The 16,582-nt window shown below is 38.8% G+C and overlaps 1 protein-coding gene across 3 annotated transcripts; it reads left to right on the top strand.

Annotated features, from left to right (window-relative positions):
* Nucleotides 1-499: 499 nt before the first annotated feature.
* Nucleotides 500-16,577, top strand: LOC106805695 (protein OS-9-like). 3 transcript variants are annotated; one of them, XM_014807396.1, is made up of 16 exons: nucleotides 500-652; nucleotides 4,821-4,994; nucleotides 5,211-5,274; nucleotides 5,782-5,861; nucleotides 5,998-6,102; nucleotides 6,703-6,904; nucleotides 8,267-8,347; nucleotides 8,651-8,951; nucleotides 9,410-9,486; nucleotides 10,055-10,185; nucleotides 10,515-10,673; nucleotides 11,042-11,246; nucleotides 12,744-12,836; nucleotides 14,000-14,179; nucleotides 14,454-14,566; nucleotides 14,795-16,577. In XM_014807396.1, exons 1-16 carry the CDS (start codon nucleotides 509-511, stop codon nucleotides 14,978-14,980), a joined length of 2,295 nt encoding a protein of 764 aa, XP_014662882.1. In that variant the 5' UTR covers nucleotides 500-508; the 3' UTR covers nucleotides 14,981-16,577. The 3 variants fall into 3 exon arrangements, with proteins under 3 accessions (XP_014662882.1, XP_014662883.1, XP_014662880.1); XM_014807397.1 differs by having other exon boundaries at nucleotides 8,264-8,347; nucleotides 11,045-11,246; XM_014807394.1 differs by having other exon boundaries at nucleotides 8,264-8,347.
* Nucleotides 16,578-16,582: the final 5 nt, after the last annotated feature.

Raw genomic sequence — 16,582 nt, 5'->3', positions numbered from 1 at the left:
CAACATACTCAGTACATACATACATACGGTAATACATACAATACATACAGTACATTACATAAGGTACATACATACATACATACATACATTACATATCATACCATCTTACATACATATCGTACGTACGTACGTACGCACGCATATATATATATAATATATAATATTATTTATATATTTATAATATTAAATACTATTATATATTATACATTATTATATAATATATATAATAATATTATTATATGAGGTTGGTACAGGGATTGTCTTCTCCGCGCCTCCCTCCCCTCTCCTCCCACCTCGCCTCCCCTGCCTCACTATCTGCCCTCCCTCAACACCTCCAGGATCCTTTATATTTTGCATAATATTTAAAAGCACGCAGGCACGTTACACATACATCAATCATGCATATAGTAGCATCAATAGTAGCATCAATATTAATTTTTCGCCACAAGTTCGTGTGATTGGCTTCAGTTGTTAGCACTACCCACAATGCCACGGCTCTTGTTTAGGCATGGCTGTCATGAAAATATGTATTTGCTTACTTTTGTATATATTTATGTGCTTTAGCGATGTACGGGCGTTGTTAGATTTTGAGGAGCTTCGATCAGTTCAGTACTCCTTAGATATACTAAACAGTCCCGTCCTGCTATCTCAGGTAATGTGATTACGTGCGGTAGGGTCGTACTCGTACTCGACTCGTAGGCTTTACTTTCGCCAAAGTCAAGGGGTCGTTGTCTAGCCGTGATATCATGTCTGTAGCCCACTACGGCGCAAATCCACTTTAGGCACCTTAGTTATCACGAAGTGATGCACAGATTTCTGTGTATCATCAACTGATGCACAGACTTTCCGTATATCAAGGAATGATGCAAAACCCCTAACCCTAACACACTTCGTGATACCTAGACTAAGTAAGGTTATACTTTATGACTTAGGGTTAGGGTAGACCGAATAATTATGTCCATATAACCTTTTTTATAATTTTGGTTAGGGTTATATATAGGGACAGAACGGGTTCATTGAATTCCGTGAGATCGCATGCAAAAATAGCCTAGATACAATGAATGTACCGCGCAAACCCAGAGAATAGCGGTTACAAAGTCTCGGCTAGTCAGTTTTCTGCGGCAAGGAATGCCCGAAGTGAATCAGCTCGCGGCCGGTTTGCTGGTGCGTTTTGCAGAGACTAGAACTGTCAAACTGGGTTTATTCTACACGACGATACTTTGCTCCCGATTCGGGAACTTACTATGTATGCGCGCAAATACTCTGTATTAAACCTAATATACCTGTTACCAAAATTCGAAAGTGACGAGCGCGGAATTTCCTGAGCCGCCATTTCTTGTGCAGCTGTGACGTAGCTTCGGTTTGAAAGCGGCTTCACCGACCAACTCGGAGGCGCAGCGCTTGGGCTTGCGCAATCACCCTATGCGCATTTGGGAAATTGACATACGTCACAGGGTCAACAGAATGGCGCTCAGGATATTCGCCGCGCTCTGTCACTTCGAATTTTTGTTAACAGGTTAATATTAGTTATAATACAGAGTATTGCGATACATAGTAACGTCTCCGAATCGGCGGCAGAAAGCATTCGTGTCTTAGATACAACGCGCAGTTTGGAAGTTTCTGTCTCTGAAACGCCACCGCAGCAAACGCGGCGCCCGAGTGATTCAGCTTGCGGGCATGTCGCCTCCCACAAAAGGCATAGGGAGGCTTTGTAACGCTATCCTCTTGGCGTTTCTTTGGGTTACATTATTGTATCTTAGCAAATGCATTGCGCTGCTAAATGCGCGCCGCGAAAAAAAGACATATGAGCCCGCCGGGCCGTTCCCTTCTACGTGCTTTTACTTGCTACCGTGATTGGTCTGATTGTTTGTAAATGGCCAACGTAATTTACTAAAGTTAATGAAGCGGGGTTTCTGAAAAACAATCTTTTAAGAAGTAAATAACGATTCCAGTGAATGTATACACATATCAGTAGCAAGGTAAAGCCATGTAGAAGGGAACGGCAGGGTTTTTTTCGCGCCAATAGCGGCGTACGGGCCGCATTAGCAGCGCATGCATTTTGCATGCGATCTCACGAAATTTCAATGAACCCCGTTCTGTCCCAATATAACCCTCACCAAAATATAAAACAGGTTATATGGGACAGAATTATTCGGTCTAGGGTTAGGGTTTTTGCATCATTCCTTGATATACGGAAAGTCTGTGCATCAGTTGATGATACACAGAAATCTGTGCATCAGTTGATGATACACAGAAATCTGTGCATCACTTCGTGATACCTAAGGTGCCTAAAGTGGATTTGCACCGCCTACTACTACTAGTACTACAGATATGTACCTTAGGTACATATATGTATACACAAAGTGTACCAGACTTGTACTACAGAAGTGTACCCTAACCCTAACACTAACCCTAACCCTAACCCTAACCCTAACCCTAACCCTAAACATATCTCATTTAAAAATATAAACATAATACTAAACAACCTAAAACTACCTCGGGTACATATCTGTAGTACCTGATACGACAACGACCCCATCTGCGCCAGTGGCAGTAGCCTGCTGCCTAGGCTAGTAAGCAGTCTAAGACCAGGGTGTACTTTACTACTTGTTAGTCTAAAGCTAGGGCTTAGTCGCAGTTAGATTCAGTCCCCAAGTCAGTGATTACTGACAATAATGGTAAGTTTAACTGTACAAGAACGAACATTATTATACTTATAGTATTAGTAATACTACTAATACTATATCATATGTTCAAATAAATTCAATAAATACTTCAAGTTCAGTGAATTTCTCATTGTGGGAGTTGGACCTTGTTTTTGAAGCTAACTGATAAACAGTGTTCGAAATTCACGTCGGCCCGTCGGCCCGTCGGCCCGCCGCCGACAGTTTCGATGCCGGGCCTACAGCTTCTTGATACAACAGGCCCGCTGATCCTACAGCTATTTGATCACCGAAAATTCGAAACACTGAGAAACTGTTACCTGTAGAAATCTGTTCATGCATATTAACTTCCTGGGGTATTTATTTGAAAACTAATCCGTGATAAACCGTGACATACATGTATACAATGTGTTCGCCCACTGCAATCAACTTTAGTTGGCATTCAAGAAACGTGCGTGGGATGTTCGGACGCACAGGTTAGCACAGGTTCCTGCATCCAGTAGCAGCGTTGGCATACCAAAAATCGATAAGTGGGTGGAGCTTACTTTTGGCCAGTGGTAGTGAACCCTACATTGTGTTGGCCAGGGTTTATTTACGTGCACGGGTCGTGCAGCACGCTCACTGTTCACGTGCGCTAGGTTGTGGAGTAATTCTCACATCCCCGCGCATTTCACGTTTGGATGTAAACAATAAAGTATCACTGGTAGTTATTACAAACGATCAGTATACTGTTTTAAAATAATATTAAGAAGATTTAGATAATATATCATGTTGAATTATACAGTAAATAATAATAATTGTCTCATGTTTTAACACACATGTCATAATTAAGTCACTGTAGCTGCAAAGCACGTCGTATTACTTACTAGTCATGCAAACAGCAGTACAGCCTCGTCGCACCACTCAGGTTTAACCGTGTCATATTGTTTTTAACGTTTGGAAAAACTATATACATTTATACAGGGTGTAGCTAAATAAAAGCTTCCTTACGTAAGAGCTTGTATGTCTACAAAATACATTTACTTTGGACACACTCAACACTGACGGAATTCTCCAGTGCCCATCAAAATTTTACAGTAGGTAAATTTTACATAATTTTTTCTTTTTCCACCAAAAAGTGTTGCTAGTTGTAAGCTATTGGAGTACCATGAAATGGCTCTAGATTGCATCTCAGAGCTTATAATTTAAAAAAATGTTCTGGCCCCCAGACCCCCATAGAAGTCCCCGATGTGTACCAGACTACCAGTCTGTCTCTCTGCTGTCAAAGTGGAAAGTCGTAGTTACCAAGGAGCTACATATAACAACGATGTGGCGTTTCCTTAATTGTGAGCCCCCAGCAACGAAGCATAAACAGTCATCCGACGAGAGGAAGGAAAAACAGAGGGATTATGATTATGGACATTGATAATGACTAATAAACATAAGGAAGAACATGATATGCTGTTTTATTACTGTAATTTGCTCCAAAATTGGCGGGCCTACAGCTTTGCTGGCGGGCCTGCAGCTTTTAGAAGCTATAGGCCCTGCAGGCCTACAGCTTTTTCTGCTCAGTGGCAAACACTGCTGATAAATGTGAACTTCCTCAAATGCATGTACATTAGTTGTTGATGCCAAGAGAACAGCGTAGAAAGCCTGCCTACTCCATGATTTTTATTTTAATGCAAACAAAAGCCATTAAGTTATAACTGTAAAGCTGTAAGTTGTAACTTAATCATATAAATAATAGATCTAATATATGCATATTACCTGGTAGTAGCAGTAGTCAGTATCCAAACTGGTTCCTACCTAGATTGTGAACGTTTTGTATTTGCCATTATGTATATCTCATATAGGGAGTCAATCTATAGGTGTTGTATCACACACTAATGAAATTCATTGTGTGTCATAATATAAATGCATGTATTGCACAAGGTATACACGTGCATGCATAGCGTCAGGAGTGTATCAATATTGATACACTCCTGATAGCGTTGAATAGATTAATTCTCATTTAATTTGTATTTATTACTTGGAAATGTTTTGTGCATGAATATTGAATTTTGTGTGTTATGTATTTAGTTACAGATTATATTTTATAATGATATATATATTTATCAGACTTAATTGATCTTCTTATGGATAGCCTTTGTTCTTAAACAGGTGTTTTTGTGTTTCCAGGAAAATGCAGATGGTACTGTGTTGATTTCTTCAAAGCATGGGCAACAGTATCAATGTGCCCTCCCTGATACACAAGTTAGTATCGAAAAAGAAAAGGAGGATGAGAAGGTTGCCACAGAGATAGGCATTTCAGAGCTTCTAAAACCACTTTCTGATGCACCTTGTTTAATAAAGGTATTACATTTTTTATGAAATACATTTTATGTACATACAAGCATTGCGTGTGCATGCATTTGTGTGCAAATGCATGTAATCAGTCCTGATGTAATGTGTATTTATAATTTGTGGCAAAAGTTTTTATTAAAACTCATGGCTTTATACCTTGTTGACTGTGCAGTTTTAATATAAGTATTGTACTTGCTCGTGCAATATGTACAAAATCTTTTTTAGGAGGCAGGCTGGTGGATATATGAATTTTGTTATGGGAAGTACATAACCCAGTATCATTTAGAAGGTGAGCATTTTAACATAATAGGAATTTATGTTGCGAGCTAAGGCAAAATCATATGCTAATTTGAGAAGTGTTGAAGAATTCATTTTTATGCTAAATATTCCAAGTGGACATTAATGTAATTGACGTAGTCTACCTGAATGATCAATGATGTACAGTGTTTCCCCTACATTTGCATGAGGCGGGCTACCTCGCTCAAATTCTCAGCCGCCACACAGAAATTTGTCCAAAAGACCGCCTTGCGGACGAAAATCACTGTTCTTCCATAGAACAGTGCTTATAATGCACCAAAATAGCTTAGAATGCACCAAATTACACCATTTTTTCAAACATTTTCTGGTGGGCATGCCCTCAGACCCCCCCTAGCTGGGCAAGCACTTGCAGTGCTCGCTTTGCTAGGACCTTGAAATTCGCAAACACACGAAAAAAAATTACCACCTCACAGACCTTTTTGGCCAGGGGAAACACTGATGTACATAATCGTCATTTTCTAATTTTCTATTTTTCAAGGCAAAAAAAGATCAGGAGATGAAATTGTACTAGGAATCTATGAATCAGAGTATGACTGGATTGAGAATGGAGAGAAAAAGGTTAGTAAAATAGATCCTATTTGGCAAACGTGACTTTATAAGGTTATAATGTGTCAAGAGTATCGAACAGTTAGAGATGATAATAAAATATAACTGTCCCACTAAGTGATTGCATATGTTTGTCTGTACCTTACAGCAATCAGCTAAGAATGAGAATCAGCTGTCTAGATATCACAGTCAGCATTATGTTAATGGAACCAAGTGTGATCTGACAGAAAAGGAAAGAAAGACTGAAGTCAGAGTGAGTTCTACGTGATGTGCACTGTTATTGCAGAGATTTTGTTTCAATGCAAGATAATGACATTACCACAAAGAGGTGTACCGTCAAACGTGTGAAAGGTCACCTTTATAGAACGGACACATTTTTATAAAGGAAACTTGGCATTTTCCCTGAGTGGCAGTTATACAGTGAAACCACATCTACAGAACATATACCTGTCTATAAAGGCCAATTTTGGTATTTCTATTTAGTCATCCTTATATATCTAGGTTTATTGTAAATAAATTGTGTGTATAGAAAGAGTACATAATGTGCTATATGCAATTGTATTCTGCTAATAAATTTTTTATGTTTGTTACCTGTGATGTAGTAAAAAGTAAATATTGTAAATATTAATTTATGTTATTTAAGATAATGGATGCTCACCCTACCTTAATTTGATTTGGTTTGATACTTCTGTACATAAATAGACATGTACTTTCCCTACTGGCTAATAATTTAGTAATATGTTAGCTGGTAATAAGCCAATAATTAGACATTATATTAGTCTCTAATAATCATTGGTTTTTCACCTTATAATTTATCTATTTACATTAATAATTATGTTTTGCCATATCTCAGTTTATGTGTGAGGAAGGCAAGGGAGACTACATAGCGCGCATTGAGGAACCACAGACCTGCTCATACATTGTGACGGTGCATACGATGCGCATATGCCACCACCCGTACCTAAAGCGACCTCAAAAGCTGAAATCCCACCCGATTGTCTGTAGCCCTGCATTGTCACAGCAACAGTATGATCGCTATCTGAAAGTAGAAGAAGGTATGTGACATGTTTCTCTAATGTCAATTTATTATGTGTAGGACGTATTATTTTATTCATCAATATAGTCATTAATCAATGATCAATGGTCAATGACCAATATTCTATTAAGCATACTCTCCACCTTTTTGCACGGGTATTGCTCTAATGAAGATTAAACGTTTATTGGCGAATTAATCGAAATTGAATCAATCACTTGTTTTATTTATAGAGGAGATATATCTCTATGCTCAAACCTAATAATTTGAATTTTTATGTAAAAATGGTATTTTGGATATTTCTCAACTACCAGAAAGAGTGAGGATACAAAATATTTTTGCCACATGTTAAGCACAATATGGACCAAAATAGTGCGTCAGGATTTTTTTTTTAAGTTTTATATTTACCGAGAAAAATTGCTTAAAAATCAAGTTGTGTGTTAGAATTGAAAATTTTAGCGAATAAAGAGGCATAACTAATAAAATACGGCACTTAATAACAATCCCTGACGCACTTTTTTACAGCAATATGTTACCATTAAAACGAGTGTAAAATTTAATTAATCCAAGTTGTAATCACAGAGAAATATCCATTTATACATCGGCTACTATGTCAGAAATCGAAACGGAGAAATCAGCGTTTTTCTATTTTTTACAATGATTGACCGCCTGTGTGCAAAATGGGTGAACGTGTGGGAAATATCTACTGTTAGTACTTACTGCGACATATCCATGACTAACTGACACCACTAAATTGGTAATATGTTCCATGCACTTTGAGAAATTGTGAGAAATTACGAGGTTACCATCACACTTTCATGCAAAACGCGCATACGATGTGTACTGCATGCCATTACTAAGCTATGTGTCAACAAACACGCGCCTAAATGCAAGGCGTGTAACAAGTGAAACGGGGCTATTTTCGGTCGCGCGGCAATTTCAACTATCACTGGCAGATGATAGCTGTAGGAGGGTTGATGCTGAATCATACTGGCTTAGTGAATATCATGAAAATTCTGGTTGTATCATGTCTCTGACGTCATCAGTGACATCAGCTGCTGCTCACTACACGTGTACGCGGGCAATCAAAATGCTCTAAAAGTTCACATGTACCGTTATATGGAGAAATGAGCATATACAGAGGTGGCACATAGTGTTAGCCACCAAATAAAGTCGAAAATTAAAAATCGGTAAAATTTTGCCTAAAACCTTGAGAGTATCCTATAATAATTACAATGAATCAATAATCAATGATCATTATAATACGGCAGAAGAAACACAATTACCATGAAAATAAATAAGGTTTTATATAGTTCTCTGAAAATACAGATTCATTTGGTGAACCTATTGTTGGGATATGAGATGTTTGTTTCATTGGCAGAAGCTGAGCGTGTAAAAGAGGAACTGGCAGCTAAGAAGGCAGAGGTTTTGGCACATTTGAAGGGTACAAAGACTGAAAGTGCAGGTAACAGAGGCAAAATCTTAGATGTGCTGTTGTGAGACTGTATTTGGATATCCAATAATCAACCGATAACTAGGCAACAAATAACTTATGTTATTTGTTGCCTAGTTATCAGTTTGACAGCTTTCATTTGTGCTACCCACACATATGGAACATTTTGCTTAATTTTGTAAATACAATGGCAGCATCAGGTGTAACTAGCATTGCAAGAGCTGACACTATGTACAAATTAATTTTGTATTTTTTTAAACATTTTTGGGTGATGTGAGATGTTAATGTCACTAAGAAGTTGTCTTTGTTCTCCAGAAGCTAAATCAGACGCTGTGATAAGTGGAGATAACCTCGTGAGGGAGAGTGATGGGAGACAAGAGGATGGTGAGAATAAGGTTGAGCAGAGCAGTGAGCAGGATGCAGTGGGGGCAGAGAGGGTAGAGGAGGAGGACGAAGAAGCAGATGGTGTGTCTGTTCAGATGAAAGTTATAAACTCAGAGGAAGAGTTGGACAGGTACATGAAGGAAGTTGCAAAAGAAGCTCAAAGCCAAATGGTCATCAAACATTATAAGAGCTTTCAAGACGAAACACTTAAATTACTGGAAGAATCAGAAAGGTACTTGCGTTCACATAATGCTGTTTGATGGACAGTATAATTTATAGCATCGATGGTAGTTTTAATATTGATCAATGAGGGAATACTGCTTGATACTAGAGTTTACTTCTCCAGCCCAGCACCCTCCGTAGATGACTCATGTTAGATTACAGAAAATATGGTTTATTAAAGGTCATGCCTAGGAACTCTACCTAACCTAACCAAATCTTACTTAAGTATAACTCAAGATTATTATGAGGTTAAATTTTGCTGTATTAGTATAATTGTAAACCTTTTAGGCAACACATAAAAATAGGCATGTGAACAATTTATTAAAAGCAGGTACTATCCTAACATTCTTCATTGTTATTGCCAGATGATGGTAGTTGCCAGATCAGAGAGTTTTGGAAGATGTACTAATTTTGGATATTTATTTAGTGTATGTAACTCTTGAAATTAAGATTGTGATTTTGCATCAGTGATGAAGAATATGATGACTATGAGGAGAAATTGACTGAACAGCTCGAGAAAGAACTCATGGAAGAATATGAGAAAGGTAAAGTCTGCCTAATCCTGAAGAAACTATCCGAGCTGTATAATTTGTACAAGCTCTAATATATCACGTTTTTTGTGTGTTTGGTGCCTTCTGCTGCAAGAAGTTATTGAAGGAAATCAATTTTGTGTCATTAATGAATATATTGTGTGTATTATGGATTTTGAAGGTGTGCATAAGACAGTTAGTTATAATAATGTTTCTACCAATAAGCATGACAAATACATGCAAGTAAATGCCTTGTGTCTCACATATGCATAATACGCACATGCACAGGCACATTCGCACACACACGCACACACGTATGTGTGTGCGTGTGTGTGTGTGTGTGTGTGTGTGTGTGTGTGCGTGTGTGTGCGTGTGTGTGTGTGTGTGTGTGTGTGTATAATATATTCAAGAGCTAATAATACTTGGGTAATGTTAGCTCTTGATATATTATTTCCCAGGCCTTCATATCATGCTATGTAAAACAGGTAATTGTCAATGAGACTAAATTGACCACGCAAAGTTCAATTGCTTATTGTACTATAATTTCATTCTAAAAACTCATAAAGGTGCAAAATATTTCTAGAATTGAATACAGTATTGGGAGATGACCTTAGTGCACAGAAGGTCAGTGAGGTCAGACAGCAGCTGGAGACTGTGCTGACATCTACATCCCAGGAACAAGATGATGATGATGATGATGATGATGCTGAGCAGGTAGTACATTATAAGATCTGTACCAAATGCTGTTTGCTATGATTTTGAATGTTTCTTGCAAAAACAACATTAGATTCAATAATAATAAATTTAATATTAAAAGTGTTCCTAGACTGCGAAAGGTAGAGAATGTACCAGGAAGTAAGAATGGTTGCTATATTATATTATGTTTTATATACAAATGCAAGAGGAGTAAAACTTCAGTTGTAAGTTACACCTTCAGCACTCTAGCAATTTCCCTCTTGTATGACAAAAGGAGAATGGAGTGAACCCTTGCCTGGTTGAAACGTGTTTACACGTTTAGTTTGTTTCTCCTTTTTGTATTTCAGTCAGAAGAATGGGCTGATACATCAGATGAAGAGACGCTGGATGGAGATGCTGAGAATGACGTGGCACTTACTAAACTTGCCAATGCTCTGAACAAGCTTCTGAGACAACTTGATAACCTGGAGGAAAATATAGAGAGCAACGATGAAGAGCTAGATCAAGTTCGTGCATCTTGTTGCTACTACTTATCATTTCACACTGTGAGAAAGAAAATGATATTTTAGCTCATCTGACAGAACGAATACATTGTTTACCCCTGTGACACTCAGCCAGTCTGTCTCTTTAATGCAAGAAGTGTTTAGCTGTCAGTAGGTATAGAGGTGTGTCTCTATGTATATGTAACTGTAGAAAACTCTTCCCAGCATCTGTATGAATCCAGGAAGCAGTTATGCATGTGGGGTACCTATGCAGGACCATCCCACATGGCATTTGACACTAACTATCTTTTGTCCCACCCTTGCGTTTTCACTCTTCCTATTTGCTTCGGGGTTTGTTTTCAAAATCGGCTAATCTTGGTCATCATGTGTAGCAGGGAGAAGATGCATTGCAGGATGGGGCACCAGAAAACAAGATGGAAGATGACCAACAGACTGAGCCTCTATCTGACTTGACACAGATGCCAACCTCTACAGCAGAAGTGCGAAAGGACATATTGATGAAGAAGGACAAAGATGAAAAAGAAGAAAATGGAGATGTTTATGAGGCACTAAATATGAAGAGGGACCCTGCGAATAGTAAGGGTCAATGTTATTCGATAATTAACTAGTTTCAAAAGTAATAGTGAATTATCGTGTTTCTAGGTTGACAACCTGAATTATATACTAAACTGGAGTTACTCGATGTGTTATTAGCTCATCTGACGTAGTCAGATGCAGCTTGTAGAATCGCATGATTGTCCGTGCGTCCGTGCGTCCGTGCGTCCGTCCGTCCGTTCGTCCGTCCGGCCGTCCGCGTCCGTGCGTCAACAGTTGGGCATAAATCTTAACCGCTCGACGTACGGTCACGATATTCGGGACGTGGGGGGGTAATCCGAAAACGAGTTGGGACGTCGAAGCTGGGGGTTAAAGGTCAAAGGTCAAGAGGTGTAAAAGAAGGGGGAACATTCCCTCCTTAACTTAAGGTATAGGGAGGAAATTAAACGGCTCGACCTAGGCTCGTGATAGTTTGTGTATAGCATCATGGTAGGAAAAGCCATCACTGTGCCGAAATTGGAGGTCACAGGTCAAAGGTCAATGGGGCACAGGGCAGATTTTAGACATTTTCTGGGACATGGTCTGATGGAGTGATTGAAAATCTTTTTTGTTTCAGCGGTGACCTAGCATTTTTATGGCTTTATTGAAAGGACCATGAATTGTACTTTCTGCTGACATGCGAAGAGTAAGTGTCAAATAACCTTTTGACCCTCAAGAGGAGGGTTAAACATGGATTTGTTTACTGTTAGAAAGAATTTGACTGCCGGGTTTGCTAGTAGAATCTATACATGCCTGGATGTATGAGGCTACAATGTCACAGTGAAATTTCAAATGCTAAATTTGGTTGAAGAAGGTTTATGCTCCTTAAATCGTATAATTTCTATGGCATTCTGTACTGTCAGTGTGTTACATGTAACTTATGCCACTGCCAGTGCATGTGGTGGTGATAGTACTGTGTAGTTTTTGCCTGCATTAATTAGTTACAGGTGGCAGCTCTCTATTTCAGCCTGTAGGCTTGCGTAGGTAAATGGATGAGTGCTTACCTATTCTGTCTTGCAAATAGTTGTTGCTACTACGTACGATGGGAGCTTCCATCTTTAATCTTGAGACACTTAAACGTACGCGCCATCTCGTGGCAACTTTCATAACGATCCCAATGAACATTCCTTTGAGAAGGTTCCTGATACCACCCCTGTGCCTTCCACTGTTTCGGCGCGTATGTGAACACATTTGGTACTAACAGGGTTTACTAGAATCCCACCACTCCACCACAGAGTCACCGCAGTAGACGTTAGATGAGCGCTGTCGCTCCGCGGCACTAGTTATTCCTAATGTGAACACTAGAATATGCAGCAAAGCTGACATCGAGTAATATGTAAGAAATCGGGGCTGAAGTGCCGATCGCTGCCTTTATTATTAGCAAAAAACGCATCCAAATATATTCAGAAATATTTACCAATTGCATATACAGTTGCTGGAGAAATGGGAAAGCGATCCTTATGTATTATTGGCATTTAATCTCTTATTTATATGTTGCAGATATTGAGAGAGAAATAGATGAAGAAATCGATGGAGAGAAATCACCGAGTGGGTCTGAGGTGCAGCCAAACGATAGGGAACATTATGTATCACGTATGTCTTTCTCTCAAATCCACCATAGTGAAGCCATTCAGACATTAGTAATATTGTTGTAGAATATTGGTTCTTTTTTGCCACACTAGTTCTGGGCACACTACATTCATACAGGCATGTACACATGCAGAGTCGGATCAGACGCCCTACCACTTGTCGACCACTCCCAGCCCCCTCCTGAATTCTCTCTCCTACCTGGACAACTGCCACCGGCCTCCCGAAATTTCTCTTTTTCCACTCATGCATATTCCCTGGTTTATGGTTAATGCAGATAGAGCTGTATCTAACCTCTTAAGCTGGTGACATTGCCCAGTGTCAATGGGGCTAATTCTGTGGACCACTTGCAGACATTCTGCATTTTCGCTAGCAATTCCATTGCCTTGGTAAAATCAAACTGGCAAGCTATTTAGGGAGCGTTCGCTTAAAGGGATACTACACCCTAGAGTTTTAGGGTATATTCTGATAGTAAGTGTGTAAATAATAGTATATCCCTACAAATTTATATGATCATGCATTCACATTTGTTATATAACAACAGTGAATTTCGAAATCGTTATTTTCGGCCACTGACACCCCGTGATTGTACTGCCATGCACCCTGACAAAGTTACGCTTTTGCCGATTTATTTTGTGGGTTACAGACCGAGGGCTAATCATAAAAGTGCAATTATATTTATACATAACTGCTATTTAACCGAACGATTTTTATTTTAAGACAAATTAGTCCATGTTATAACTGAATCTATGTTTATAAAATGATTATAAAATATTGCAATCCTTCTCCTGTTAAATTAATAAATAAAAAACAGCCTTGGTCTGTAGCCTGCAGCCAGAAAGATGCGATGTGCAACTCTGAATTAAAGCAGATGGGCTAGTAGTAGCACTGCTGTCGTTGTAAGCAACGATACAGCTGTTAGTTTTAAAACAATCTTTAAAAATATTTCCAATGAATATTGACCAATGAAATTTTAAAGATTTTAATCAATGTAGCATAATCTAAACCTATTTTAACTGATAATATGCAAGGAATCTAGGGTCATGTATCCCTTTAACGACATTGCACTGTGGGGTCATCACCAAGTAGAGCCCCAATGCTTATTTGTCTAATCGGTGTTCAGGTCAGAATTGTTTCCGCGTACATACAGCACCCTCTTTTCATTGCAGGTGCACTGCGTGAGAAAGTCGATCAGTACAAACAGCGGAACAGCATTCGGATGCGTGTCAGCCGCATCAAGCAGACTCTTCAGGAACACATGCATAAGCAGAACGCACGCAGTGAGCAGTTGAAAAAGCTAGAGGGTGCTATTAAAGAGCAGCTGGAAAAAGCCGGTCTGGATGCCAGCGGTGAGTGAAGGGTAGAAATCGTGAACCAATGGCAGCTAGCAACTATCATTTTTATGGGTCACATCTCTTTATTAGTTGTTACTGCTAATTGTTTATACATGAATTTTGTATCGGTTTATCCCTTTTTCACACTAATTGCTTCACGTTAGATTTTGTATTACTTCCCCAGATACTGTCACACGATGTATTGCAATGGATTTTGCATTACTTCATTCTGTGATTGTTTTGCACATGTCTGTAAAGTAATTCACAACAGTCACTCTCGTTTGATCAGGTCAGAAGATTCAAGTTAGAATCGTGACGACAGGCTTCGATGTCACTGACAACGTCCACATGCTCTCCGACGAAGAGACACTTCAGTTCAAAAACCTCATCGCTAGTGTATTGGTAGGCGCATTGTAGCTATGAGATATTTGACGTGCCTCAGTTGCTTAACTTCTTATGTGGAAGTTTGCACATATGGTTCAAGTTGTGATAGTCAACTTGTTTCATTGCTCTAAGTTGATATGCAATACCAGCAGATTTGATTGCACATGAGTTTACCACCTGTATTTTGTTGATAGCTTATCAAGTATCTCATTCCTTCTTGCGATCTGAGCGGCTATACTCTTTCAGGGAGCAAATAAAGATATGATACAGGAAAAGGAGCGACACAATGTACTGGAGAAGAATTATAACTATGTCTGGCAAGCGTCTGTTGCTGCACAAAAAACCGAAACAAAACACGACACAAGTGACGCTGACCAGCAATCGATCGTTTCTGCTTTCATACGAATGGAGGATGAAGACGAGGATTTGTGAGCAACAACAAAAATATAATACACACGTGGTAAACAATCTGGTGAAAAACCAGCCAGTTTTAGCTGACGTTGCACCAAAACGAATTCATATTTCTTTTAGGAACTTTTAGTTGTTGTTTAATGAAGCCGAATTGCAAAAAAAATTTGTTTCAGATTGTTCTTTACTGTGGTCAGTAGTCAAAGAATTAGTGCTGGAAAAATTAGCAATTACTTACCGTGCAGTGGTTTCACGTTTTTGCATGCTCTTGTAACTGATGACGGTGCAGGTGCTCTCTCTGCATGGGCAGCTAAACGAATTACAGATCGTATAAGTTTGGAGGATGGCAAACCATATCTGTTACCTTTCCATTTAAACTGTGAATTGCGTGCTGTGTGATCGAGTTGTTAGACTAAATATATTCAAGAGGTATTGTAAATAGTATAAACAGATAAAGAGTGGTATGAGATATGTGGCTGTCATGTCCTTGCTTGTGGTATCAGGTTTTGTTGTGTTTGAGACAGTATTGTGATTATAATTGGCTTGCTATTCATATCATTTTCATTTAGATGTTTACGATATATTATTGTATTGTGTTACAATTTGGAACATATGCCTACAGTTTGCACACTACAATAAAAATGACTCCAAATGTATGCTAAATTGCTCCTGCACATATAATATTAGTAGATTTGATGAACTAAACTGGAAGGACATGTGTATGACCATTTGGCACCAAAGAATATCCCTGGTCATTAGTTCTCCTAAACATAAAGTATCATGCTGTCTCATACCTTTGTCGGTTTTGCATGACATTCTACTGCAGTACATTTGTTGTATATTTTGTAAATTTAATCATGAACATATATGTGTGTATACTACTATTGTATAGATATGTGTTCATGATGTAATCCATTATTGTGGTCACCATTTTTTATTTAATGTGATATGATCAGCAAGGATATAGAGCATGGTGTTATGTGCTGTACGAGTTTTTGGATACTCTCAGCTCCTCGTGGGCATGTTTATATATAGTTGGTTGGGTTGTATAATTTAAGATGCGTCAATGTACCGTCTTTCAATTAGTCATAATATAAGTGGCTAAATGTGCGCTTTCGCATTGGGACATTTACCCGTGTGTACATGCAGGCACGTGTGGCTATCTTTCTGTATGCTTTGTAAACTGTTATGGCGTTAGTTGTGTTGGTTTGTTTGATCACCGTTCTATCGTGTTGACTCACTGTTCACCAAAAAAGCGATGTTCCTGGCCGTATGACCTAGTTAAAGAATTTGAAAAATGTCTGGTTGAAATCCCACTGCTTGGGTTCAGGCATGCGTGCACAGCAACATTAACAGGCCTTTCAGCCCCCATCGGGATTGGTTGATTCTAGTAAGTTACTCGTTTTTAGCTGTATAAGCTTCATCAATGCATGCACTGTGATGCATGCATGTGCAAGTGGTAATTTCGTTTCCAGATGCACTAGGTAGAAGGGGCCTATTCAACTACGGTCATTAATAATCGTGACTGTCACATTTTTTACAAATCGTTATTCTGTTACTTCCAAGTTATATAAAAATATTTTCTATTATAAAGAGCCCAATAAAAATATTTATTAAAGAATTTCC

Source organism: Priapulus caudatus, unplaced genomic scaffold (assembly GCF_000485595.1).
Source record: "Priapulus caudatus unplaced genomic scaffold, Priapulus_caudatus-5.0.1 Scaffold124, whole genome shotgun sequence".
Lineage (NCBI taxonomy): Eukaryota > Metazoa > Priapulida > Priapulimorpha > Priapulimorphida > Priapulidae > Priapulus > Priapulus caudatus.
This window is presented reverse-complemented; position numbering and strand designations above follow the sequence as displayed.

Excerpts from the sequence above, each read along its gene's own strand:
- LOC106805695 (XM_014807394.1), top strand. The coding sequence starts at position 509 with ATGGCTGTCATGAAAATATGTATTTGCTTACTTTTGTATATATTTATG. Across the intron at positions 6,905-8,263 it reads CTATCTGAAAGTAGAAGAAG|AAGCTGAGCGTGTAAAAGAG; the intron begins GTATGTGACATG and ends TTTCATTGGCAG. Across the intron at positions 8,952-9,409 it reads TTACTGGAAGAATCAGAAAG|TGATGAAGAATATGATGACT; the intron begins GTACTTGCGTTC and ends ATTTTGCATCAG.